The sequence below is a fragment of the Saimiri boliviensis genome, chromosome 2 (genome assembly GCF_048565385.1).
Source record: "Saimiri boliviensis isolate mSaiBol1 chromosome 2, mSaiBol1.pri, whole genome shotgun sequence".
NCBI lineage: Eukaryota > Metazoa > Chordata > Mammalia > Primates > Cebidae > Saimiri > Saimiri boliviensis.
In genome coordinates, this window is record NC_133450.1 from 187,655,589 (window position 1) to 187,682,198 (window position 26,610).

The following is a 26,610-nucleotide window of genomic DNA, read 5'->3' on the forward strand; positions in this document are numbered from 1 at the left end:
AGAGAAGTACTCGTCTTTTAGGAAATTCAGAGCCTCCATCTAATCTCATGGCAGGAGTGGAGGGTAGTTATGCAAGCTGACCTTCCAAATTTATGTACAAAGTTTATTTCTGTTCTGGGAAGTTAGGTTTGCTATTAATGAAGTTAATCAACATCAATTTATAAACATTTGATTTGGGAGCTATGAAGAAAGAGAGACGTTTCTGTCAGTTAATTATTGATTTCACTCCCCATATCTCTAAACCCCAACAAACCATGCTCAGTTCTGCCTTTGCCTAGCATCCCCTGGAGGTGCCTTTAGGGGCCCCCACAGTGAGGAGAGGGAATTGGAGTACATGAGGCATTAGGCCTCCCCTGCTTCAACCAGGGTAGCTGTTTTATGTATTGGGGCTGAAAAATTAAAAGCATTGCTCTAACCCTTACATCCTGAATTCTTTTTGCTGTTCTGGCCCTCTCCAGAGGCATATTGGAAATTATTTTAACAAAATTATGAGCCCCTCAAATTGGGCTGTTACCCCTGAACATCCAGCATAGTTCCTTATACACAGGAAGGGTGTAGTAGATTCTTGTGGCTTGATTGCTTGCTCGATTGATTAATTGGCTCACAAGATGATATTAATTGATAGCCTCAGGATAATTCTAGATTAGAGAATAGAGCATGTCATAATTTATTTTCATTTGTTACAGTTTGAGCATTTCTGACCTTTGCTACTGGAATCAGTCACTCAGTCTGAGGTGAAAACTTAACCAAAAGGAATTACCGTAACCGAGATTGTCGCTGTTGGAGAGGATACCCAAGTAGGGTCCGCACAAACAAAAGTACATTCTGTTGATTTCCAAAGATTTGTATGATTTTAGTACACCTCGGTCCCTGGTGTACTGAGGTGAAAGGTCAGCAGAGTGATCATTGGGAAGACCAGGCACAGAGGTGTACTAAAATCATAGTCCTATTTATTAGTACTGCTTACTTTACTAAAAATTACCTTCTTGGACAGTTCCCAAAACTACTCCTTGTCTTGACTGTTCAACTTTTCTTTCCTAAACTGTACTTATTAACAACATCTAAGCTGTTTATTTGCAGCCTGCACTATACATCTGCATATCTTTTGTGAGGCTGGCTTTGTTTTTAATTAGCTTATATGTTTTATAAAATTATAATATTTTGGTTTTTTATAAAGCTAAGTAACAGGATATAAGTGAAAAAACCAGCCACATTCAAATAAAGTCTGTAAGTTCAGTTAATTGTAATGTACTCAATGTTAATTTCTTTGTTTTAACAAATGTAACATGATTATGTAAGATGGTAACATTAGTGGAACTGATTGAAGGATGTACAGGAACTCTGAACTATCTTTGCAACTTTTTATAAATCTAAATTATTGCAAAATAAGTAGTCAGCTTTTAAAACTTCATACAGAGCAATAAAGGTCTTCACAATGAAAATAGTGGCTGGACATGGTGGCTCATGCCTTTAATCCCAGTACTCTGGGAGGCTGAGGTGGCTGGATCCTTGAGCCCAGGAGTTTGAGACCAGCCTGGGCAACATGGTGAAACCTTGTCTCTACAAAAAATACAAACATTAGCCAGGCATGGTGGTATGTGCTTGTAGTTCCAGCTACTCAGGAGGCTGAGGTGGAAGGATGGCTTGATCTCAGGAGGCGGAGGTTGCAATGAGCCAAGATAGGGCCACTGTGCTCCAGCCTACGGAAACCAACTCGACTCTGTCTCAAAAAAAAAAATTAAGCCAAATAGTGCCAAATCTGGGGCAGTCTGAGCATCAAAATCAGTAATAAATTATGACCCACTGACTTTTTTAAAATCCGGGGGTCCGTATTTATACTAAATCAATAAATTAAGAAAGGAAGGAAAAGAGAAAGCTTTATTATGTTAGAATGCCAACTAATAACTGTAGAAGGAATAATATAAAATTCCCATTTTTCGGCCAGGTTCAGTGGCTCGTGCCTATAATCCCAGCACTTTGGGAGGCCAAGGCGGGTGGATCACTTGAGGCCAGGAGTTTAAGACCAGCCTGGCCAACATGGTGAAACTCTGTCTCTACTAAAAATACAAAAAATTAGCGAGGCATGGGGCACATGCCTGTATTCCCAGCTATTCAGAAGGCTGTGGGAGACAGAAGTTGCAGTGTGCCAAGATTGTGCCACTGCACTACAGCCCGGGCAACAGGATGTGACTCTGCCTCAGGAAAAAACAAACAAACAAACAAAAACCTCATTTTTTTAACCATCATAGTAAACAACTGATTCTGACAAAACTTATCAATGGATGCGAAAATGATTGGATAAAAGTCTGATGGGGAACAGGTTATTTACCCAATCTAAAAGTAATCTCTCTATAGATTGCTTATTAATTAGAGGAGAAAACGGTAACTTTACAGTGGAGAAACCTGATAGATACTATCTTAACAAATGGTTGGTTCAAAATTAGCATCATCAATAAAGTGACAAGATGACCACACGTATTGGGTTTTATCTTGTTTTGTTCTGTGTTGTTTCTCCCAGACTCCTATTTTCTGTTTTTGTTGTACTCTTTGTTTTCTGTTGGAGGCTGTCCTCAAAAGCCTGATGATCCCTTGGCTGCTGATTTAAAAATGAGCCATTTAAAAACACTGGAGGTTCTGTAAGAGTGGAAAGACGTATCAACTGGCAAAATTGTCTGGTGGGCAGGTGCAACAGGCTGGCCTCTTTTTTTTGTGGGGAAACCCCCAAAGTCTGTATTTGACATTGTTTTCTCTGAGGTAGTTTAGTTTCTGCAGAAAAATCATCTACCAGGGGTAGAGATGGAATAAATAAGTCTGGCTTATTTATTCAGTGGGGATTTATCTGGTGGGGACTGGGAGTATAATCACTACTTCTACAAACTTTAATCAATATCTCTATTTTTTTTTTTTTTTCCTTTAAAAAGAATTTTTGGCTAAGCGCAGTGGCCCACACCTATAATCCCAGCACTTTGGGAGGCCAAGGCAGGCGGATCACCTAAGGCCAGGAGTTCAAGACCAGCCTGGCCAACATGGTGAAACCCTGTCTCTACCAAAAATACAAAAATTAGCCTGGTGTGGTGGTGCACACCTGCAATTGCAGCTACTCAGGAGGCTGAAGCCGGAGAATCACTTGAACATGGGAGGCAGAGGTTGCAGTGATCTAAGATCGTGCCACTGCACTCCAGGAAGCCTTGGCCAGCTTTTAAACATATTTTTTAGGGCAGGTGTGGTAGTTTCTGCCTGTAACCCCAGCACTTTGGGAGGCCTAGGTGAGTGGATTGCTTGAGCCCAGGAGTTTGAGACAAGCCTGGGCAACATGATGAAACCTGTCTACCAAAAGAAAAGAAATACAAAAATTAGCTGGGTATGATGGCACATGCCTGTAGTCTCAGCTACTTGAGTGACGGCAGGGCAGAGTGAGATTCTAGAATTTTTTGGAGTAATAACAGTGCTTTAAATTTCTATAAAATGGTCAGTTGACAGAGCACTTTCATGTATTGTTTTGAATAGGCCACTGTTCAGATCTATAGCAGCAGGCATATGTTTCCCCCTAGCCTTCAACTTCCCATAAAGTAGCCTGGTCCATGCACAGGAAGACTCAGTAACCAATGCTTATGTTCATGTCTGCTTTATTTTGAGCACTGCTGGGTCTCTCTATTGCTTAGGAAAGCTGCCTAGACTGTTAAGTTCTGGAGGATACTGGTATTGAGGAGTGGAGAAAGGTATCCATATCCAGTCTTTTCACATTTATCCAAGGTTAGTATCCTATTTTGGTCAGAGTTGCATAATCTCCTTTGTGGGGCTTTTGGGTATTAACCAGTATCTCATCACTTGACAATAGTATTACACTTATAGGGTATTTACTGTATGTCAGGCATAATTTAAGTGCTTGATAGTATTAATTCACTTAATGTAGTTGGTATTATTTTTATCACCATTCTACAGGAAGTAGGGGCAGGGAAAGGCAAGGTAACTGGTCTAGGATCATACAACATACAAACAGATATTTCCTCATCTTGTAACTATTAAAGTCATTGCATTCTGATTTTACGTGGCAGGGTGCAGTGTCTAATGCCTGTAATTCCAGAGCTTTAGGAGACTGAGGCAGGAAGATCACTTGAGACCAGGAGTTCAAGGTTGCAGTGAGCTAGGATCATGCCACTGGCAGCCTGGGCAAAAGATAGAGAGACCCTGTCTCAAAACAAAATAAAAGCTACACAAAAAATTTTTACCTATGTACATTTTAAACACTTGTTAATGATATTTTTTATACAGTACTGAGATAGTTTTACTTCCTGAATTTATGGATTCATGTTTTCTAATAACTTTTGGAATATTACTTACCATTATCTCTTCAAATATTACCTCTCTTTGATCCTCTACCAATGATTCTGATTAGAAGTATGTTAAACATTTTCATTCTATCTCTTAACTTCTCATTCACTTTTCTGTTCTCTTTCTCTTTTTGTGCTGTGTTCTATGTGATTTTCTTCAGATGTCTTCCGGTTCACTAATTATCACTTCAACTTTGTCTTTTCTGCTGTTAAATTTGTTCTTTTCTTTTCTTTTCTCTTTTTGAGACAAGGTCTTGCTGTATCACCCAAGCTGGAGTGCAGTGGTGCGATCACTCACTTTAGCCTCAATCTCCCAGGCTCAAATAGTCCTCTCACTTCAGCCTTCTAAGTAGGTGGTACTACAGGTGTGCACCACCAGAGTCTGCTTGCTTGCTTGCATATGTATGTTTGTGTGTATGTATGTAGAGACCCAGTCTTGCTATGATGCCCAGGCTGGTCTCAAATTCCTGGCCTCAAGTGATCCTCTTGCCTCAGCCTCCAAAAATGCTGAGTTTACAGGTGTGAGTCACTATACCTGGCTGAGTTTTTATTTTATTTAAATTATATTTCTAACTTCTAAACATATTTGGTTCTTTGTCAGATCTTCCTGGTTATTTCTAATAATTTATTGCTAGTCAACTTTGAGATTTATCTTTTATTTTAAAACATTTCACACACAGCTGATATAGATTCTGTAACTGACAGTTTTGGTATGAGAAGTTCTTACATTCTAGGTATTTATTGTTTTCTCTGTTATTTGCTGATCGGATCTTTGTGATTATTATAAACTAATTTTTGTTGCTCTTTAATTTTGAGAATTCTGTTGACTTAAATTGGGAAATGTTTTCCCCCAGAGAAAATTCCTATCTTCTTTTGCCAGTTGTGGAACACCATCTACTGTGGATCATGATGAACTTCCTTCAAGCTTCCCAGTTTCTGCTTAATGCAAGACTCTCAGGTTTAGCTTCCTCACCTTTCCAGTGGCTCAGTCTTGTCATGTTGGCTGCAGTGAAGCTCTGGGAATTGACCCACAAGGAACCCTGGTCCTGCCCCTTGCTTACTGCACAGCTCATGATTTTTTCCCCTTTCGGGGGATTGTGTAGAGTAGTCACACAGATGTCTCCTATATACTGAGAGACCTGAAATGCTTTTAAAAGTATGTATTGCCCAGACATTGTGGCTCATGCCTACAATCCCAGCACTTTGAGAGGCTGAGGCAGGAGGATTCCTTGAGGCCAGAAGTTCAAGGTCAGCCTGGGCAACATAGCAAGATGCCATCTCTACAAAAAGTTTAAACATTAGCCAGGCATGGTGGTGTATTCCTGTAGTCCTAGCTGCTTGCAGGGGCTGAGGCGGGAGAATTACTTGAGCCCAGCTCAAGATTGCAGCAGGCTGTAATTGGGCCACTGCACTCCCGCCTGGGTGATAGAGTGAGACCCTGTCTCTTAAAAAACATAAAAAATAAGCATATATTATATAGGATCTCATATTTTGCAGTGGAAGGTGCCCTGTAATGTTTTGACATAACGTCGGAAGCAGAATTCTCTTTGTATAATTTTTTTTTTTTTTTTTTTTTTTTTGAGACGAAGTTTCGCCCTTGTTACCCAGGCTGGAGTGCAATGGTGCGATCTCGGCTCACCGCAACCTCCGCCTCCTGGGTTCAGGCAATTCTCCTGCCTCAGCCTCCGGAGTAGCTGGGATTACAGGCACGCGCCACCATGCTCAGCTAATTTTTTGCACCATTAGTAGACACGGGGTTTCACCATGTTGACCAGGATGGTCTCGATCTCTTGACCTCGTCATCCACCCACCTCGGCCTCCCAAAGTGCTGGGATTACAGGCTTGAGCCACCGCGTCCGGCTCTTTGTATAATTTGATATCTTTTTTTTTTTTTTTAAAGAGATAGAATCTCACCCATGCTGGAGTGCAATGATGCTGTCATAGCTCATTGGAGCCCAAAACTCCTGGGTTCAAGTCAGCCTCCTACCTTAGCCTCCCAAGTAGCTAGGACCATAGGCATGCACCACCACACCCAGCTAATTTTTAAATTTTTGTGTTGACAGGGTCTCACTTTATTGCCCAGGCTGGTCTCGAACTTATAGGCTCAAGCAGTCTTCCCTCCTCAGCCTCTCAAAGCACTGATATCCTGCTTTTTAAATTAGCTTAAAAGGGCTGGGTGGGGTGGCTCACACCTGTAATCCCAGCATTTGGGGAGGCCACAGTGGGAGGATCACTTGAGGCCAGAAGTTCAAGATAGACCTCGCCAACATAGTGAGAGCCCCATCTCTAAAAAACTTTTTTTTTAAAGAATTTTAAAAATTAAAAAAAGAAAATAAATAAATAAATTAGCTTAAAAGACTTTTTCTATGCCATTGAATATACCTTGTAAACACAATCTGTATCGTTCCACTATGTTCCATTGCATGGGTAGCTCACTAGCCGTTTTTTCATTGGATATCTAGAATATTCTTAATTTTGCAATGTTGTAATATTGCAGTGAACATAATTGTGGAAATATAAGGTAAATCAAGAAGGGTAGAGATATAAAGAAAAAGCATAACTGCTATTCTGGGGTAAGAGTTGTAAACTCAGATGCCTTATAAGAGCCAGACAAATAATGCAAATGAGTAAAAAGAACCAGTGAAGCTGCCATGAGGAGTGATGGGAACATGTCAAAGTGCTCATCTAATGAGGGGAGCCACTTCTCAGCTCCAGCTGATTGTTATCACTTAGGAATGAGCACATAGTGTGGCCAGGTCTTTTGGTTTTTTTCAAGCAAGACAAGCTGGAAATCTAGATTTTTTTCTAGAAATCTCCAAAATGTTTATGGTGGCATTTTTACTATGCAAAGCACATAAAACCTATTGACATACTAGATGTGACAGTCAGGCTGTCACTTTGCAGCCTTTGCTAATGTTTATGATGGCATTTTTACTGTGCGACCCACATAAACCTATTGACACACAAGATATGACAGGCTAGCACGTTGCAACCTTTACAACCTTTGCTCCAGGGTCATGACTGTGGATATAAATGGAGGGAATGTATTGACTAAAGACATAGCTGCTCAGTCATGTTTCCATCCTCAGAATGAGCATGGAGTGTAATGAAGGGTTTAAGATCTTGGCATTAAAGATTTATTTACTAAGCACTTTACTAAAGCTCAGCTTTCAGTTTTTCTTCTTCCTTACCTTCTTCTTCTTCATCAAATATGCTATTCTCAGGAGAGGCTGACCTTCTCAAAGCCAGCTGGGCTCCATTTAGCCTGCGTGCTTGCCATCCATTCAGTAGCTTTGATTTTGCTTTTGATTTCTGGGTCTTGCACTGTTGTCCAGTCCTAAGGGCAATGGCGCAATCTCCACTCACCGCAACCTCTGCCTTCTGGGCTCAAGCCATCCTCCCACCTCACTCTCCCACATACCTAGGACTACAGGCACACACCAGCACACCCAACTAATTTTTGTACTTTTTGTAGAGACGGGGTTTCACCATGTTACCCAGGCTGATCTCAACTCATGAGCTCAAGCAATCCACCCACCTCAGCCTCCCAAAGGGCTGGGATTACAGGCATGAGCCCCACACCCAGCCAGTCATTCAGTAGCTTTATCAAACATAATTGGTCCTCTACTATGTGGCAAGGCCCTGTGCTCAGAATTACCCATCAATGTATAAGACAGCTCTACCCTCTAGAAGTGTATTGTCATCAAGAGATAATAAAATGACCAAGTCTTTGTACCAAATAAGTTGAATGTATAATTGGTATTGAAGAAGTTTAAGAGAAGGATTTCTGTGATAAACAAGAGCTTCCAAAAATGGTAGAATTTGAGCTACCTCCTTAAAGAGTAGGGGAGAATAGGGAGAGCATTCAGGCTATCTTACCAGTGAGTGAGCCAAAACTCAGAATTCAGAGTATATTCGGCATGTGACGTGAATGTGGTTGGATAGGTAGAAAGGAACTTTGGGGGGTTTTTTTGGTTGTTACTGTTTTTGTTTTTTCTGAGACTGAGTCTCACTCTGTTACCCAGGCTGGAATGCAGTGGCAAGATCTCGGTTCATTGCAACCTCTGCCTCCTGGGTTCAAGTGGTTCTCCTGCCTCAGCCTCCCAAGCAGCTGGGATTACAGGCACACACCACCATGCCTGGTTAAGTTTTGTATTTTTGTAGAGACAGGGTTTCACCATGTTGGCCAGGCTGGTCTCAAACTACTGACCTCAAGTGATCTGCCAGTCTCAGCCTCTCAAAGTACTGGGATTACCAGTGTAAGCCACTGTGCCTGGCTGGTAGGAAGGAACTTTGAACACCACATTAAAGAATTTGAATTTATCCTGTAGACAGGGAGCCACTGAAGATGTTTTAGTAGTAGAGTGACTTTTTGAAGGAAGTTGAGATTACTCTTGTGCCAGTATATGTCATAGCTGGGAACCAAGAGACAATGAAGATAAGGAAACTAGTTAGAAGACTATGTAATAATTCAGAGGAGAGGTAATACAGGCCTGAATTTGGATGATAGAGTTGAGTTAGGAACTGGAGAGGCAGTAGAGGAAGTGGTTAAGCATACTGACTCTGGAATCAGACAGGTCTTTATCTGAGTCCCAGCTTAGACATTTACTGACTGAGTTACACTGGGAAGATTATTTAATATCCCTGAGCCTCAGACTTCTCATTCATAAAGTAAGGATAATAACACCTAGCTTAGAGAGTGGTTATGTGGATTAAATGAAATAATGTAAGTAAATGTTTATCATGGTAGCAGAAGCATAGTAAAAACCTAAAAAATTATTATTAAGTCAGTGCCTGAAACATTGGAAGGAAGACTCAGCATGACTTGGTAATTGTCTGAATGTAAGAGAGAGTCCAGATGATTCTTTTATTTTCAAGTTTGTGTTACTAGCAGTCTAAGAAACCTAATTTGAAATGTAAAAAATTGATTTTGCTTTAGATGTGTTGAATTGGAGGTAATAATAAATATCTGATAGGCTATTGGAGATTTGATTCTGGAAGTTCAGGAAGAATATAAGATTTGGAAATCAAAAGAAAAAATAATGGGAAACATTAAAGATGGTCAGGCTGAAAAGACTTCAGGTCTGAGCCTTGCTATAAATTTGCATTTAAATACAGGCCAGGTATTGTTTTATTAAACAATGAGGAAAGCATTATCTAACAAGCAGAACTAGGAGGATTGGTTTATAGAAGCCAAAGAGGGCCAGGCTTGGTGGCGCACGCCTATAATCTCAGTACTTTGGGAGGCTGAGGTGGACAGATCACTTGAGCTTAGGCTTTTAAGACCAGCCTGGCCAACATGGTGAAACCCCAACTCTACCAAAAATACAAAACTATAGGTGGGCATGGTGGCATGCACCTGTAATCCCAGCTACTTGGGAGACTGAGGAACGAGAATCACTTTAACCTGGAAGGTGGAGGTTACAGTGAGCCAAGATTGACCACAGCACTCTAGCCTGGGTGACAAAGTAAAGAAAAAAAAAAAAGCCAAAGAGAAAAGAGGAGTTGAATAGGAAATGATGACTGAGAGTGTCGGATGATTCCAATATTATAAGTTTAAAAATTATAACTGCTTCACAAAGTTCAAATGTTGTAAGAAAAAATTCTGGTGGATAAGAAACGGTGAAGGAGAAAGTAGTGAGAGAGTTTTAAGAGTCCATTTTTAACGGAATTTTGGTGTCGAGGCTGGGTGTGGTGGCTCACACCTGTAATCCTAGCACTTTGGGAGGCCTAGGCCAGTGGATTGCTTGAGCTCAGGAATTTGAGACCAGCCTGGGCAACATGGCAAAACCCCATCTCTACTAAAAATACAAAACTTAGCGAAGCATAGTGGCACAGGCCTGTAATCCCAACTACTCGGGAGTCTGAGGCATGAGAATCCCTTGAACCCAAGAGGTAGAGATTGCAGTGAGCCGAGATCATGCCACTGCATTCCAGCCTGGGTGACAGAACAAGACTCTGTCTCAAAAAAAAAAAAAAAAAAAAAGGAATTTGGTGTTGAAAAAAGAGAGCTTGCTCTGATGTCCGTGGATGGACATGCAGTGACAGCCTCTGCTTTCTGGTATACCTGACATTCTACCTTTCACCCACACCCCCAGTTATGGGATTCTCAAATATTTCTGCCTCTGTGGAGCTGAGCAACACCACTCAAACTCCTGTAGCTGCTGCCACTGTTTTTAACAGCCTTATTGAAATATAATTGACATACCATACGTTTCACCATTTAAAGCATACAATTCAATCGTTTTAGTATATTCAGAGTTGTGCAATTATGACTATAGTCTAATTCTGGAACATTTCATCATTCCCAAAAGAAACCTCGCACCCATTAGCAGGCACTCCCCATCTCTCTGTCTCTCCAGCCTCTGGCAGTCACTGATCTACTTTTTGTCTCTATAAATTTGGCTTGTCTGGACGTATCATGTAAATGGAATGAAACAATATGTGACCTTCTGTGTTTCTTCATTCACCTGGCATAATGTTTTCAAGGTTCATCCATGTTGGAGCGTTTATCAGGACCTCATTCCCTTTTATTGCTGAATTCATTGTGTGTACCATGTTTTATTTATCCCTTCTTCTGTTGATGAACATTTTGGTTGCTCCTAGTTTTTTACTATTATGAATAATGCTACCAGGAATATTCATACATAAGCTTCTGTGTGGATTTTGTTTTGTTTCTTGTAGGTATATACCTAGAAGCAGAATTGCTAGGTCATATGGTGACTCTTTAACATTTTGAGAAATTGCCAGAACTGTTTTCCAAAGTGGTTGCACCATTTTGCAGTGCCCTCAGCACTGTGTGAGGGTTCTGTTTTCTACACATCTTTGTCAATATGTGTGATTGCCTGTCTTTTTAATTTTAACCATTCTACTGGGGTCAAGTAGTATCTCACTTCAGTTTTTATTTGTACTGCCTAATGATTAATGATGTTAAGCATTTGTTTATTTAAGGGCTTGACCATTTGTGTATCTTCTTTGGGGAAATGTTTATTCAAGTCCTTTGCCCAGCCAGGTATGGTGGCTCATGCCTATAATCCCAGCACCTTGGGAGGCCAAAGCAGGAGGATCACTTGAGCCCTGGAGTTTGAGCCCAGCATGGGCAACATAGTGAGACCCCCATCTCTACAAATAATACACACACAGACACACACACACACACACACACACAAATCCTTTGCCCATTTTTATTTTAATTTATTTACCTATTTATTTGTTTGAGACAGAGTCTCACTCTGTCGCCTAGGCTGGAGTGCAGGGGCATGATCTCAACTCACTGCAACCTCCGCCTCCTGGGTTCAAGCCACTCTTGTGCCTTAGCCTCTTGAGTTGCTGGGATTACAGCTGTGCACCACCATACCCAGCTAATATTTGCATTTTTTTGGTAGAGATGGGTTTTGCCATGTTGACCAGGCTGGTCTTGAACACCTGACCTCATGTGATCCACTCACCTTGGCCTCCCAAAGTGCTGGAATTACAGGTGTGAGCCACTGCATCTGGCCCCCTTTGCCTATTTTATTTGTCTTTTTATTACTGAGTTGTAAGGGTTTTTAAATTTATTCCGGATATAAGTCCCTTATCAGCTATATGATCTGCAAATTTTCTCACAAATTGTCTTTTGACTATCTTGATTGAGTCCTTTGAAGATCAAAAGTTTTAAATTTTTGTGAAGTCCAGTTTATCTGTTTTTTTTTTTTTTTTTTCATTTTGCCAGCAGCAAGTCAAAGGTTTTTTTTCTTTTGTCACTTGTATGTTTGCTATAATGTCTAAGAATGTGTTGCCTAACCCTAGATTGTGAAGAATTACTCCTTTGTTGCCTAAGCTGCTTTTTTTTTTTTTTTTTTTTTTTTTTAAGATATAGAGTCTTGCTCTTGTTGTCCAGTCTGGAGTGCAGTGGCATGATCTTGGCTCACTGCAATCTTTGCCTCCCGGGTTTGAGCGATTCTCATGCCTCAGGCTCCCGAATAGCTGGGATTACAGGTGCCTACTACCACGCCTGGCTAATTTTTGTATTTTTAGTAGAGACGGGGTTTCACCATGTTGGCCAGGCTGGTCTTGAACTCCTGATCTCAGGTGCTTGGCCCACTCTGGCCTCCCAAAGTGCTGGGATTGCAAGCGTGAGCCACCGCACCTGGCTGCCAAAGTTTCTTTTTAACAGATTTTTTATGAGAAACAGAGTCTCCTCTTCCATGCCTGTTGAGTCAAGTCTACCCACCACTTATTCTGATTTACACACAAGGAGCATCTCTTTTTAGATTACTCTTATTCAACAAGACTTCCATATGCCAAGCTAAAGACACCTTGAATATGCCAAGCACTATGCTAGGTTTTATGGAAAACACAAAGTAAAAATGATATTGTCTTATGTACTGGATAATGGAGATGCTAAGATGAATGTAACTCAGACTTTGCAGTCTAGGAGAGATGTTAAGGCAGATATGCAAAAAAGAACAATAAGCATATTAAGTGGCATGATTTACTTAATCAAAACTTCTCAGGAACTGATGCTAGTTGCTGATGAAGTTTGCCATCAGTATGCAATGCAACGAGAAAAGTACAGTATGCTTTTTCTTATGAAATGGTGATCATTGATGTAAAGCTTTTTGTAATGATGCTACTTGACAATGTAAGAAGTTGGCAATCCGATATTGATCCCCCTGTTTTTTGTGGGAGTTCTGTAAAATCAACAACCTGCAACCACTGGTTCAGAGAACAGATTGCTTCTGGCTCTGGGGTAATAAGAGATGACTTGATGGAGGAGTTGCTGTGGGCCTAGTAGGTTTGGATAATTTTGAGCAGGGCCAAGTGTAACAGGAAGGAGAGTCTGAATGAACAAATGCAGCCAAGTGGAAATGAGTTTCTGAAACATGTTTCAAGGACTACATGATGGGATGTAGAAAGTAAGGTTGAGTGGAATAGACAGCCGAGGCCAGCGCGGTGGCTCACACCTGTAATCCCAGTACTTTGGGAGGCTGAGGCAGGTGGATCACCTGAGGTGAGGAGTTTGAAACCAGCCTGGCCAACATGGTGAAACCCCGTCTCTACTAAAACTACAAAAAGTAGCCAGGCATGGCAGCGGGTGTCTGTAATCTCTCAGCTACTCAGGAGGCTGAGGCATAAGAATCACTTGACACCAGGAGGCAGAGGTTGCAGTGAGCCAAGATCGCACCACTGCACTCTAGCCTGGATGACAAGAGCGAAACTTTAAAAAAAAAAAAAAAGGGTAGACAGCCAAGATGGATGACCTTGAAAGCCAAAATGAGGAGGCTCAACTTGATTCTTTGGGTAATGAGAAACCATTAAAAAGGGCAGGAGGAGTGACATGTTGAAGAAAGGTAGTGCTTTGGGGAAATGAATCTGGTAGTACTAGAAAGTCAATTGCAGGTGTGGAGACCAGTTAGGAGGTGGTCAAGGTGTATAACGTAACAGTATTTGTGTTTTGTTTCTGGCTGGAAAATAATTTGATCTTTCCTCAAAAGCCCTAGATCTTTAGCAGCAGTGGTTGGGAAGTAAGTGGCAAGGTGGTCTGTGATGTGGTGAATTAAGCCAAGCACTAGAAGTCTGAGAGCTGCCACCCTCCATAGGCAATTGGAAACACTGGCTGTCCAGTGCAATGCATGACTTAGCCTCACAGAAATTTCAGAGACAAAGACCCTGGGCCCAGAGCTCTCACAATAAGCAGCTCAAACTCCAGGCGCTTGGTCATAAAGATTGATGCCCTAACCTACAGAGGCTTATCTAACCCCACTTTGTGATCTGTATCAGCTAGGAGAGAGGAAGGCAAGTGACACCATTTCCACACCTTTCAGCCTCCTTGAGAGGACCGCTAATGGTTGGCTACGAACAGCAGCCTCCCTCCTTCCTTTCCTTCCTCACTGTTTCCTCCTTTATAGGATCAAGGGGCCATGGCTGCTCAAACAAGTCAAGGCTGGAGATGAGTCTTTGTGTCTTTGTGTTCTCTCTGTAGTGGATTCAGTTCAGCATGGTGTCAGTGGACACATGGGTGTCATAGGGAATAGGAGAAACAAGAAAGGGAAAGAAAAGTTATATCTCTCATGGATCCTGAGGGTTAGCTGTTATGGTCTTGGCTAGTGGTTTCTCCAAAGGCTTCTTTATAAGGACCTGAAATCTGAGGGCGTGGCTGGGGAGCCCAGATAGTAGTCACCTTGGGAGGAGCTCTAGGCAGGGCTAGTGCTTGGGGACCAAGCCCCGCTTGAGACCATCTCTGTGTTCAAGTGTAGGGACCAGTGGCACAAAGTGGACAGAGACCATGCCACTTCTTCCTGTACAACTGGCTCTAGCTGCAGTTTCTCCATTTTTTCCTAATTCCCACAGAATTGGCCCAGAACCTGAGAAGGGTGGAGCAGGGAAGGGGCGGAGGACTCTAGGTCTCCAGGCAGAACTGAGATTTTTCTGTGGCCTAGGAGAGACCACTCCCTGTCCCCTGCCCTCCTTTCCCTGGGAAGATAGGCTTTCTGGCCTCTCAGCCTGGATTGAGGGATTCTGCCTCCACACAAATCCAGCTGGACCCAGCTCAGCACTGACCAAGAACCTACGAATGCGAGAGGGGCCAGTTCCACTTCAGCCACAGCAAGTAGACCTCTGAAGACCCAAGGAACTGAATGGAATACCATGTTAGGAAGAAGGCCTGCAGCCTCCTTGGTCCTAAGACTTCACCGTCACCCAGGGTATAGAAGCCTTCCCACAGCCCCACGTCTCTAGAAAGGCCAGTGCTAAGACTCGTGGGCCATCCACCAGGACTGAGCTGGGTGTTACTGCTGGCAGAATGGTGACTGGTCCCTGCTGCCTCCCTTCTGGGCTTCAGGAATCCCCTCCCAAGCTGACTGCCCCACCCTGAGGCTAGTCTGGAATCCTGGTTAGAGGAAAAAGCTGGAAAACAGAGTCTTTCACAATGGGCAAAAAGAGGAGGGAGAGGTTTCTGGCTAAGATATAAAAGGAGCTTAAAGAAGGAAGGAAGGAAGGACGCTCAAAGGTTCTGCTCAGACATCTTCCCTGAAATGCCTAAGGACAAGAAAGGAGCTAGATGCAACTTTCCCCATTTTTCCTTGCTGTCTTGAGAGTTCTCCATCTTCCAGCACTGACTGCCCTCTGTGGCTGGCTCCTTTCACTACCCTCCCCCTTCCCTAGGCTGAAGGGCCCACAGGGACTGGAAGGGAGGGAGGCTGAGTGGCTGTACTGTGGGCCTGCCTGCTCCTTTCCCTTCCCCCTTCCTTTAGCAGCAACGTCACCGCAGCACCAGCAGCCGCGGCAGCAGCACAGAGACTGGGGCTGGGATTGCGCAGCCTCCCTGCATTAGCAACAATGCCATTGTATTAGCAGAAATCAGATCTTAGGAAATCGGTGCAGTTCCCCTGTGTGGTCCTGTGGAATAGTGTCTCAGCAGGAACTGTCGGGGTAGAGCTTGGTCGGAGTGCAAAAGGAACAGATGCATCGGGGTCTAGCTCAAGGCTCCTGACAGAGGTATGGCTCAGGGGGCTGGGGGAGGGGCAGGGCAGAGATGCTAGGATACCGATCAGCACATTTGGGCTCTGGCTTCTGAGCATTGGCTTTGTCTTTCCAAAAGGGAGAGGGGGGCAGTGGGGGGTGGGGGGAACGTGCAGGAGCACAAGCATTAGACAAGCTCATCCATGCATACATTTGGGCTATGGTGCAGAGATGGGGAAAAGCCAAGGCTTGGGCTAATGTCATTTATGCTATTTTATCAAGAAGCAGATCTCATCCTTACTTTTTGGGCATTTCTAATGAAGCTGCTATAGTATGGGTCAGGGATGGGGGAGTCAGATCTAGAAACAAAGGCTTAATGGGAGGAGACACCCCTGCAGCTACCGTAAGTTTATGATGGAAAACATGCGAGGATCCAGGCAGCTTTCAAGAAGAGGGGCTGGGAAGCCTTTCTCTCCACACTCATGCATACCTGCATGCACATACATATACATGCAAATACATACATGCACATAAATACATATACCACATCTTCTGGTGCTATGGGAGCCACCAGGCTCCGGGTAAGGATGGAGTAAGAACACTGACCAGGGTGCCCCACAGTGTATGGGAGGGGCAGGGACAGTCTGTAATGCCTAGGGCACCTGACCTGTTACAGTCAGCCTTCAAGAAGAGACCTGAGCAGAAGCTAACACTCCCAAATCTGCCCTCCTGCCCTCCTCCCTTTGACCCTACCCAGGATAGGACCAGTCAGGAAAAGGGTTATCAGTCCTACAGAGGCCCCTCATCAGGATCTCAAGTCAAGGTCAGATTGCTAGAGAATGGCAGCTGAGGACCATTTTCTCCTGTCTTTATTCAGAAGGCCAAAAAAGACAGGGGTTCTATGACTGGCAGAAAGACATTGATGACCAAAGCTAGAGGAAATCTTTTTTTCTGGGGTTTTCTTGCACGGAGTTGCTCCATTGCTGAGCAGGTAGAAAAAGTTGCTTAAATTCCCATTTCCACGCCTGTAATCCTAGCACTTTGAGAGGCTGAGGCGGAAGGATCACTTGAGCCTAGGAGTTCAAGACAGCCTGGGCAACATGGTGAAACCCTGTCTCTACAGAAAATTTTAAAATTAGCCAGGCATTGTGGTGTGTGCCTGTAGTCTCAGCTACTAAGGAGGCTGAGGTGGGAGGATCACTTGAGCCCAGGAGTTCAAGGTGCAGTGAGCTATGAACGCATCACTGCACCCTAGCCTGGCCAACAAAGCTGTTGGTAAAAAATAATTAAAATTCCCATTTCTAATAAACACCTTGGTGGAAGGTTCAAAAACACAGGATAATAGGAGAGAGCAGTGCCATGCTGTGCAAGTATGTGGTTAAGGAATACACTGGATAGTTATGGCAGTGTATTTGTTCCCAGGAATTGTCTAGGAGTGTGAACCACAGAGCAGGGAAAAATGAGCCTTAGGACCATGAATGGGGCGGGGAGATGACAGCTGGGAACTGGGGCAGGAGGTGGAATTGACAAGTGTTATCAGAGCCTGGGGACACTATGAAAGGAACTGTAGGTTCATAGACTAGAGAGGCAGGTAGACATAGCCAGTGTAAGTGAAGGCGGAAATGTGGGTCTACCCAGAACAGGTAGGAAGCAGCTGCTCTGGGAGCAGAGTAATTGCAAGGACTTTAAGAAGAGAGTGTGGGCCGGGCGCGGTGGCTCAAGCCTGTAATCCCAGCACTTTGGGAGGCCGAGGCGGGTGGATCACGAGGTCGAGAGTTCGAGACCATCCTGGTCAATGTGGTGAAACCCCGTCTCTACTAAAAATACAAAAAATTAGCTGGGCATGGTGGCGCGTGCCTGTAGTCCCAGCTATTCAGGAGGCTGAGGCAGGAGAATTGCTTGAACCCAGGAGGCGGAGGTTGCGGTGAGCCGAGATCGCGCCATTGCACTCCAGCCTGGGTAACAAGAGCGACACTCTGTCTCAAAAAAAAAAAAAAAAAAAAAAAAAAAAAAAAAAAAGAGAGAGAGAGTGTGGCCCCAATCATTTTCTTTGGAAATAATTAGGAATTGGGCAGACCTGGGATTGAATCCCATCTCAGCTGTGTAAATGTGGGCAAACTACTTATACACTCTTAAGTTTGGTTTTCTCATCTTTACAATGGGAAGGATTATGCCTATTTGAAAACATGACAGTGCATTTAGAGATGATATATATACGATATGTAAACATATAAATGTTTAATAAATGATCACTAATAAATAGTATTATAATAGGACAAGAGACACCCATTTGGGACAAGGGCCAGGAAAAGGGCTCTCATAGAAAGCTGTTCCTGATTTTGGAGAGCAAGAACTCATAACTTTATACTGGCTGAGCCCACCATTCCACTCTACCTGGTAGGCATAGAGAGTTCATCTTCTGAAAGAGTTGTCTTCTACTTTCTTCTTCTGAATCCTTTGTTTCTTCCCCATCCTCATCTTCCATGTCTCTCCATTTAATCAGGATTTAAAAAGTCTGAAATGAGCTCTTCCAGCTCAGTGTTTCCTCTTCACCTTCATTAGAGGAGATGGGCCACTTGTCTTGATGTAGAAAAAGTCACTCCCAGGAAATAATTCTGAGATACATACTCAGTAAATGTTCTCTGTGGTGTCATATGTACAGTTTACTCTTATTTATATATATTTTTTGAGATGGAGTCTCGCTCTGTTGCCAGGCTGGAGTACAGGCTGGATCTCAGCTCACTGCAACCTCTGCCTCCCAGGTTCAAGCTATCCTCCTGCCTCAGCCTCCCGAGTAGCTGGGACTACAGGCACGCACCACCACACCCAGCTAATTTTTTGTATTTTTAGTAGAGACGGGGTTTCACCATGTTGACCAGGATGGTCTCGATCTCTTGACCTCGTGATCCACCTGTCTCGGCCTCCCAAAGTGCTGGGATTACAGGCTTGAGCCACTGCACCCGGCCAGTCTGAATCTCTTGACCTCATGATCTGCCTGTCTGGGACTCCCAAAGTGCTGGGATTATAGGCATAAGCCCCTGTGCCCAGCCTACTCTCATTATATTCTTAACTGATCAAGAAAAAAGGTCAAAAGTTAGGATTCCTGAGTCTAATCTTAATTCTGTTATTTATTCACTGAGTGGTCTTGGGCAAGTCATTTCATTTCTCTGGGTGTAAATTTCCTTATTTTTAAAAATGAAGATGGCTCCGCCTCCTTTGGTAAGTTGATATAAGGATCAATGAGATATGACATACATAAAAAGTGCTTTGTAAAAAAATATGAATGGGGCAGGCAAAGCACGAGTAGAAAATTTTATGAGATGCCTGCAGAACTTCCCCTTAGATGGCTGAATTGGAATTGCCTGTGAAGGAGCCATTCCTGGGCATTTCTCTTGGTTGTGTGGAGATCAGAAAGGAATAAGATCTTCTCTGAGATACAGAAATATAAAATAAAATGAAATCAATCAGTAAAACAGCTTGACACTTAGTAGGATTCAATACAACCTAAATGTAAAAGCTAAAACTGTACAGCTTTTAGAATAAAACATAGGAATATTTCTTTATGATCTTAGGATAGATAACAATTTCTTAGGATACAGAAAGCTTTAACCATAGAAGAAACAAACTGATAAACTGATAAATTTAAATTTGATAAATTTAAAACTTCTATTTCTCAAAAAACACAGTTAAGAAAATAGATAATATTTGCCTTATGAATATTTTAATACAGTTAAACCATAGGCTACGAGAAAATATTCATGAGGCATATATCTGACAGAGGACTTGTATGCAGAATAAATGTTAAAACTCCTGTAATTCCATCATAAAATGACTAACAACTCAGTGTTTTTTTTTTTGATGGGTAAAGTAGTCAACTAATAACCAAGCACCTACTGTGTTCCAAGCATAGTTTACTATATTGCAGTCTCCAACCTTGGAACTGTGCTCCAGTCTGGGAGACAGATCTGTCAACATCACATTATAATACAACTGTGAGTGCCCTCCAGCCAGGGCACCATCATCACCTCCCACATGCATTTGTTCCTCATCCCTGATTTAGAGTCAGCTTTCTGCATTCAGTATGTGTGTGTCAGTTTTTCCATATGAATGCATGTATGTCCTAGTAATGGTTGTGTGGGTAGAATCATAAATTCTTTTATGTGATACTTGTGAATGCCTCTTGAAAATGATGCTTTAAAAGGGAAGAAAAGGTACTCACTGAAGGTCAATAATGGCTGCAACCCATGGGTAGCCCTAAAATTACTGCTATCTGTGTAAGAAAGTTCTCCATACTCCGTTTAGTCCAGGCCTTAGATTATGGCCTGGATTCTGGGGGAAACCTAGTATGTGTGTAAAGAGAAACCCCCTTAAAAAATTGTTTAGGCCCAGCATGTTAGTTCACACCTATAATCCTAGCACTTTGGAAGGCCAAGGCAGGTGGGTCACTTGAGCCCAAGAGTTGGAGACCAGTCTTGACAACATGGAGAAACCCTGTCTCTACAAAAAATACAAAAATAAGCCAGGCAGGCATGGTGGCACGCACCTGTCGTCCTAGCTACTCAGGAGGCTGATGGTGGATCACCTGAGCCTGGGAAGGTAAGGCTGCAGTGAGCCATGATCATACCACTGCACTCCAGGCTGGGTGACAGAGTGCGAACCTATCTCAAAAAAAAGGAAAAGAAAAAAAATTGCTTAAAGTATGCACAAAATGGATATTACATACAAATTAGAAAATACAGATGAAGCAAAAAGAATGCAATTAAAAATAATCCAGATCACTCAACAGAGCTAGTTACTGGTAACAGTTTGTTGCACATGTAAACAGGTTTTCTATGCATGTAGACATGTTTATTTACAAAAATTGTGTCAAACTGTATATGCTGGGTTTTTTTTTTGTTTTTTGTTTTTTGTTTTTTGTTTTTTTTTTTGAGACGGAATCTTCCTCTGTCTCCCAGTGGCGTAATCTTGGCTCACCGCAACCTCTGCCTCCCCGGTTCAAGCGATTCTCCTGCCTCAGCCTCCCAAGGAGCTGGGATTACTGATGTCCACCACCACGCCTGGCTAATTTCTGTCTTTTTAGTAGAGACAGGGTTTCGCCATGTTGGCCAGGCTGGTCTCAAACTCCTGACCTTAAATGATCTGCCTGCCTTGGCTTCCCAAAGTGCTGGGATTACAGGCAAAAGCCACTGACTAGGCCTGGCCTGATTTCAGGACATTCTATTTCGATGGATTTGCCTATTCTGGACGTTTCATATAAATGGAATAATACATCATAAAAGCCCTTTGTGGCTGGCTTCGATGGTGCCCAATTTTTTGGCTACTGTGAATAATGCTGCTATGAACATTTGTATACAAACTTTAGTGTGAACATGTGTTTTCATTTTTCTTGGGTATGTACCCAGGAGTGTGGCTGCTGGGTCATGTGATGACACTATGTTTAACATTTTGAGGAACTGTCAGACTTTTCCAAAGTAGCTGTACCATTCTTCAATACCCCCAGCAATGTTTCAGGGTTCCAGTTTTTTCACATCATCATCATTTGCTAGTTGTTATTGTCTGTATTTCTTATTTTATCCATCTCAGCTGGAGTGAAGTAGTATCTCATTGTGATTTTTATTTCTCTAATGACTAATGATGTTGAACAATTTTTTGTGTGCTGATTAGCCACTTATATGTCTTCAGAGAAATGCCTATTCAGACAGTTTTCCATGTTTTAAACAGACATGTCTTTTTTTCTTTTTCTTTTTTTTTTGAGATGGAGTCTCACTCTGTTGCCAGGCTGGAGTGCTGTGGCACGATCTCGACTCACTGCCACCTCCAACTCCCGGTTCAAGCAATTCTGCCTCAGCCTCCCGAGTAGCTGGGATTACAGGCACGCGCCACCACACCCAGCTAATTTTTATATTTTTAGCAGAGACAGGGTTTCACCATGTTGGCCAGGATGGTCTCAATCTCCTGACCTTGTGATCTGCCTGCCTTGGCCTCCTAAAGTGCTGGGATTGCAGGTGTGAGCCACCATGCCAGCCTCATATGTCTTTTTATTGTTGAGTTGTAAGAATTCTTTATATATTCTGATTAGAAGCCACTTATCAGGTATATGATTTGCAAATATTTTCTCCCATTCTATGGATTGTCTTTTCACTTTCTTGGTGATATCCTTTGAAGCACATGGGTTTTTGGTTCTTATGGAGTCCCACTTTTGTTTTTTCTCTTGTCATTTGTGCCTTTGGTGTCATATCTAAGAAACTATCACCTAATCCAAGAAAATAAACATCATTTACTCCTACGTTTTCTTCGATAACCCTTAATCTCGTAGCTCAGGTTAGACTCTCTTAGTATCTGCCCTTCTACATCTCTACCCATTAGCCCAGTAAACACACAAAGGCTTGGAAGTTCAACAGAGGAACCTGCCTTCCTCTCAGAAAGGGGAGGAGGAAGCAAGAATAATTGCTGCTTAAATTTAACACAATTACATTTTAATACCTTGTCCCTTGGACGTATATTTATTAACCATGATTTTTTTTGTGCATTGTTCATGTCCTTGAGCATATGTGAGTTGCCTTAGGCTTTACCACGTTCCACATGACGAGCTAGGACCCTATGATTTTAATGAATTAAATTTGAAGAAATTAATGGTGTTAAAGATTCAGTTAAACGATGAATAAGAGAAGGGCAATGGGGGATTTAGACTCAGAGTGAGTGAAAAGGAAATGATAGGAATAAAAAGGGAAGGGATATGAATGAATTTGGAACATTACATGTGAAGAGTCAGAGGGAATGAAGACTGTTGAGACCTGAACGTAGAAACACAGGAGACTAGAACTTGAGCGGGCCACACTGCCGCTGGGCAGCCAAGAGACCAGAGAAGCTCAGGATGGGCCGTGTCCTTGGCACCAGGAGACCTTGAACAAGAGGGAGCTTTGCTTTAGTCTGTAAAAGGTAAAACTGGGAAGAGAAGACTTTCTAGTAGATCCCAGTAGTGAAGGTTCTAAGCTAAAACTGGGCAGCATTTGGGCACTTCAGGACATCTGTATCCTGAGCTAGACATGTTAGGAATGTATTATGCCTTTCATGTTTATCTTGTGTGATGTGTTAGACTAATACAAAAGACACAAAAATAGGTTCCCCCACCCCTCATTGAGGAGGAAGAGGTTGACATCATACTTGCATTCACCCTAATGCCCAACTCAGTCTCTGCATTCCAGAAGTTCTAGTATAGCAGTAAGGATAGTAAGGATACTTAGCCCACAGTCATCAGAGAGGTACAAATATTCTGGGGCTTATAGGAGGATAAAGGGGACCAGAGATAAGTCCCTTGGTCAGATGATACCATATTATTTTTAATATGCTTCTTGCAAAATTATAGCATATTGCTATGAGTTCGTGATATTATTCATGATATTTCCCCTGGTCTGTAAACTTGTGTGCTATAGCTTAGACATCCTAGATGGTTTTTGCTTGTGTCATTATTCATACTTTTTTTGTGTTCAAGACTAGTCATTGTTTACTGCCAAGGACAAGGTCCTTGAAAGAGAATGGGAAGGTGCTGCCCAGACCTTTATATGTGGCATTAGAGGGACTTAGCCTTTTGTGACAATTTGAGGCATGATGACCTTAAAGTTAAGGGGAGCCTCCGGTGCTGGACCCGTACATGCAGAAAGCATGGTGAGGTCCCCACCCGCCTATTGGGCTGTGCAGTTAAGCTCCACCTTGACTCAAGCTTCTTGGGCTCTTCTCCATCTGAAAATGAAGTAGGGAAGGGCATGTCCCTGGCTTCCAGGGAGGTGACATTAGGTTCCCTTTCTTTCCCTCTCTCTCCAGGTGCCAAGCTCTCCTGATGAAATGTGTTCTGCCCCACTGGGCTCCGGGGACAGTGTCTGGTGCTGTTGATGCCCTTATTCGAACTTTCCAGAATGGATAGTCCCCCAAAGCTGACTGGAGAGACCCTCATCGTTCATCACATCCCCCTGGTGCACTGTCAAGTCCCAGACAGGCAGTGCTGTGGAGGGGCAGGCGGAAGTAGTGGGAGCACAAGACCTAATCCCTTCTGCCCACCTGAGCTAGGCATCACGAAGCCCGATCAAGACCTAGGACAAGCCGACTCCCTGCTATACAGCAGCCTGCACTCTGCTCCAGGAGGAACTGCACGGTCTACAGACAGCATCAAGATTAGGAGTCGGGATGGAAGAGGTCCTGGAGCCCCCAAACGACACAACCCCTTCTTGCTGCAGGATGGTGTGGGTGAGCCAGGACTTGGTGACCTGTATGATGACAGCATTGGTGACAGTGCCACCCAGCAGTCCTTCCACCTGCATGGCACTGGCCAGCCCACCTTCCATCTATCCTCTTTCCAGCTGCCACCATCTGGCCCCGGAGTGGGCAGGCCATGGGGGGCAACACGCAGTCGGTCTGGAGTGGTGGAAGGGCAAGAGCAGGAGCCAGTGATGACCTTGAATACTCAGCAGTGTGGCACCAGCCGCTGCTGCCGGCCAGAGCTGGAAGCAGAGACCATGGAGCTGGATGAGTGTGGGGGACCTGGTGGGAGTGGCAGCGGGGGTGGAGCCAGTGATACCTCTGGCTTTTCCTTTGACCAGGAATGGAAGCTCAGTTCAGATGAATCCCCAAGGAACCCAGGATGCTCTGGCTCAGGAGCCCAGCACTGCCGCTGCAGTAGCACATCCAGTCAGTCCGAGGCAGCTGATCAGTCAATGGGCTACGTGAGCGACTCCTCCTGCAACAGTTCAGATGGTGTACTGGTCACCTTCAGCACCCTCTACAACAAGATGCATGGCACTCCCCGTGCCAATCTCAACTCTGTCCCACAGTCCTGCAGCGACTCTTCCTTCTGCAGCCACTCAGACCCTGGCGCCTTCTACCTGGATCTGCAGCCCTCCCCAGCTGAGTCTAAGATGTCTTGTGAGTCACATCACCCTGAAAGCGCAGGAAGGGAAGGGGGCTATGGTTGCCCTCATGCCTCATCTCCTGAGCTTGATGCCAACTGCAACTCCTACCGCCCACACTGTGAGCCGTGCCCAGCAGTGGCTGACCTCACAGCCTGCTTCCAGAGCCAGGCCCGTCTTGTTGTGGCCACACAAAATTACTATAAACTTGTCACCTGTGACCTCTCCTCCCAGTCATCCCCAAGCCCTGCTGGCTCTTCCATCACCAGCTGCTCTGAGGAACACACCAAGATAAGTCCCCCACCAGGCCCCGGCCCAGACCCAGGCCCCAGCCAGCCCTCTGAGTATTACCTATTCCAGAAGCCAGAAGTCCAACCAGAGGAACAAGAGGGAGTGAGTTCCTCTGTCCAAGCAGCAGCTGCTATAGGCCCCACTGTGCTTGAGGGGCAAGTGTACACGAATACTTCACCCCCTAACCTCAGCACTGGACGTCAGCGTTCCCGCAGCTATGATCGCAGCCTGCAGCGCAGCCCTCCTGTCCGCCTGGGCTCGCTGGAACGCATGTTGAGTTGCCCAGTGCGCTTGAGTGAGGGCCCTGTAGCCATGGCCGGGCCCAGCTCCCCGCCCAGGAGAGTCACCTCCTTTGCTGAGCTGGCCAAGGGCCGGAAGAAAACTGGAGGCTCTGGCTCACCCCCACTTCGTGTGAGTGTTGGGGACTCCTCCCAGGAGTTCTCACCCATCCAAGAAGCTCAGCAAGATCAGGGGGCCCCACTGGATGAGGCCACTCGCTGTAGTTATAGCCTGCCACCCATGCCCTTGGGGCCAGGCATGGACTTGCTTGGCCCAGAGCCAAGTCCACCCTGGTCCACCCAAGTCTGTCAGGGACCCCACGCCAGTGAGATGCCTCCTGCTGGCCTCAGAGCTGCTGGGCAAGGCCCACTGGCTCAGCTGATGGATCCAGGGACTGCTCTCCCAGGGAGCCCAGCCAACAGCCATACCCAGAGGGATACAAGAGCTAGAGCTGACGGTAAGGAGCCTAAGGGTTAGCAATATGCGGATATTCACCAGCAGGATATGCATGGCCACCTCGGTGACAGGTCCCTGCCAACCACCTCATCCATGCCACCAGAGGTTTCACGTCTGTTATCCCGCCAGGGCAGGTCCCACAGCTTATAGTGGAGTGGGCTCACTGTGGTGGGGGGTTGGGGGAGACAGAGGACTCAAAAATACACTGAGGGAATACACTGAGGGGGCTGGATGTGGTGGTTCATGCCTGTAATCTGTCACAACCCTTTGGGAGGCTGAGGCAGGCGGATCACTTGAGGTCAGGAGTTTGAGACCAGCCTCAACATAATGAAACCCCATCTCTACTTTAAAAAAAAAAAAAATATATATATATATATATATATATATAAAAATTAGCCTGGTATGGTGGCAGTGCCTATAATCCCAGCTACAGGGGAGGCTGAGGCAGAAGAATTGCTTGAACCTGGAAGGTGGAGGTTGCACTGAGCCAAGATCATACCACTGTATCCAGCTTGGGCAGAGTGAGACTCTGTCTCAAAAAAAAAAAAAAAAAAAAAAAAAAAAAAAAAAAAAAAAACCACAGAGGCAATAGAGGGGATAAAATCAGCAGAACTTAGAGGCTGACATATTTGGAAATAACGGATTCAGAAGACTGATTCTGAACCTGGATGATGGGAAAGATGAGGCCATGAATAAGGGTTGTAATCACAGGAGATTTCCTGGAAGAGAGATGAGACATAGTACAGGTTTGGACATTTAGGAATTTGCAGTGCCTAAGGGACAACCAAGGGATATGTCTATCAGTGAGGTTTATTTTTTGATCAGTGATTGTAGCCACCTCCAAAGAGCCTAGACCTGACCCTTGATCTTTAAGTTCCAAGTGGCTTCCCTAGGCCAGCTCTCCCTATTCA

The 26,610-nt window shown here is 44.1% G+C and overlaps 1 protein-coding gene across 4 annotated transcripts in view; it reads left to right on the forward strand.

Annotated features, from left to right (window-relative positions):
• The window catches only part of RUSC2 (RUN and SH3 domain containing 2), a 71,415-nt gene that overhangs the window by 31,814 nt on the left and 12,991 nt on the right, over nucleotides 1-26,610 (forward strand). For 2 of the 4 annotated variants that reach the window (XM_003943808.3, XM_010331689.3), the window contains exon 2: nucleotides 23,595-25,700. The exons of 1 other annotated variant lie outside the window; for it this stretch is intronic. In XM_003943808.3, the coding sequence (XP_003943857.1) occupies nucleotides 23,663-25,700 (2,038 nt within the window). In that variant the 5' untranslated portion in view covers nucleotides 23,595-23,662. Of the gene's footprint in view, nucleotides 1-12,231; nucleotides 15,810-23,594; nucleotides 25,701-26,610 lie in introns of those variants that run through there. One more of the 4 variants, XM_003943807.4, reaches the window with a different exon arrangement.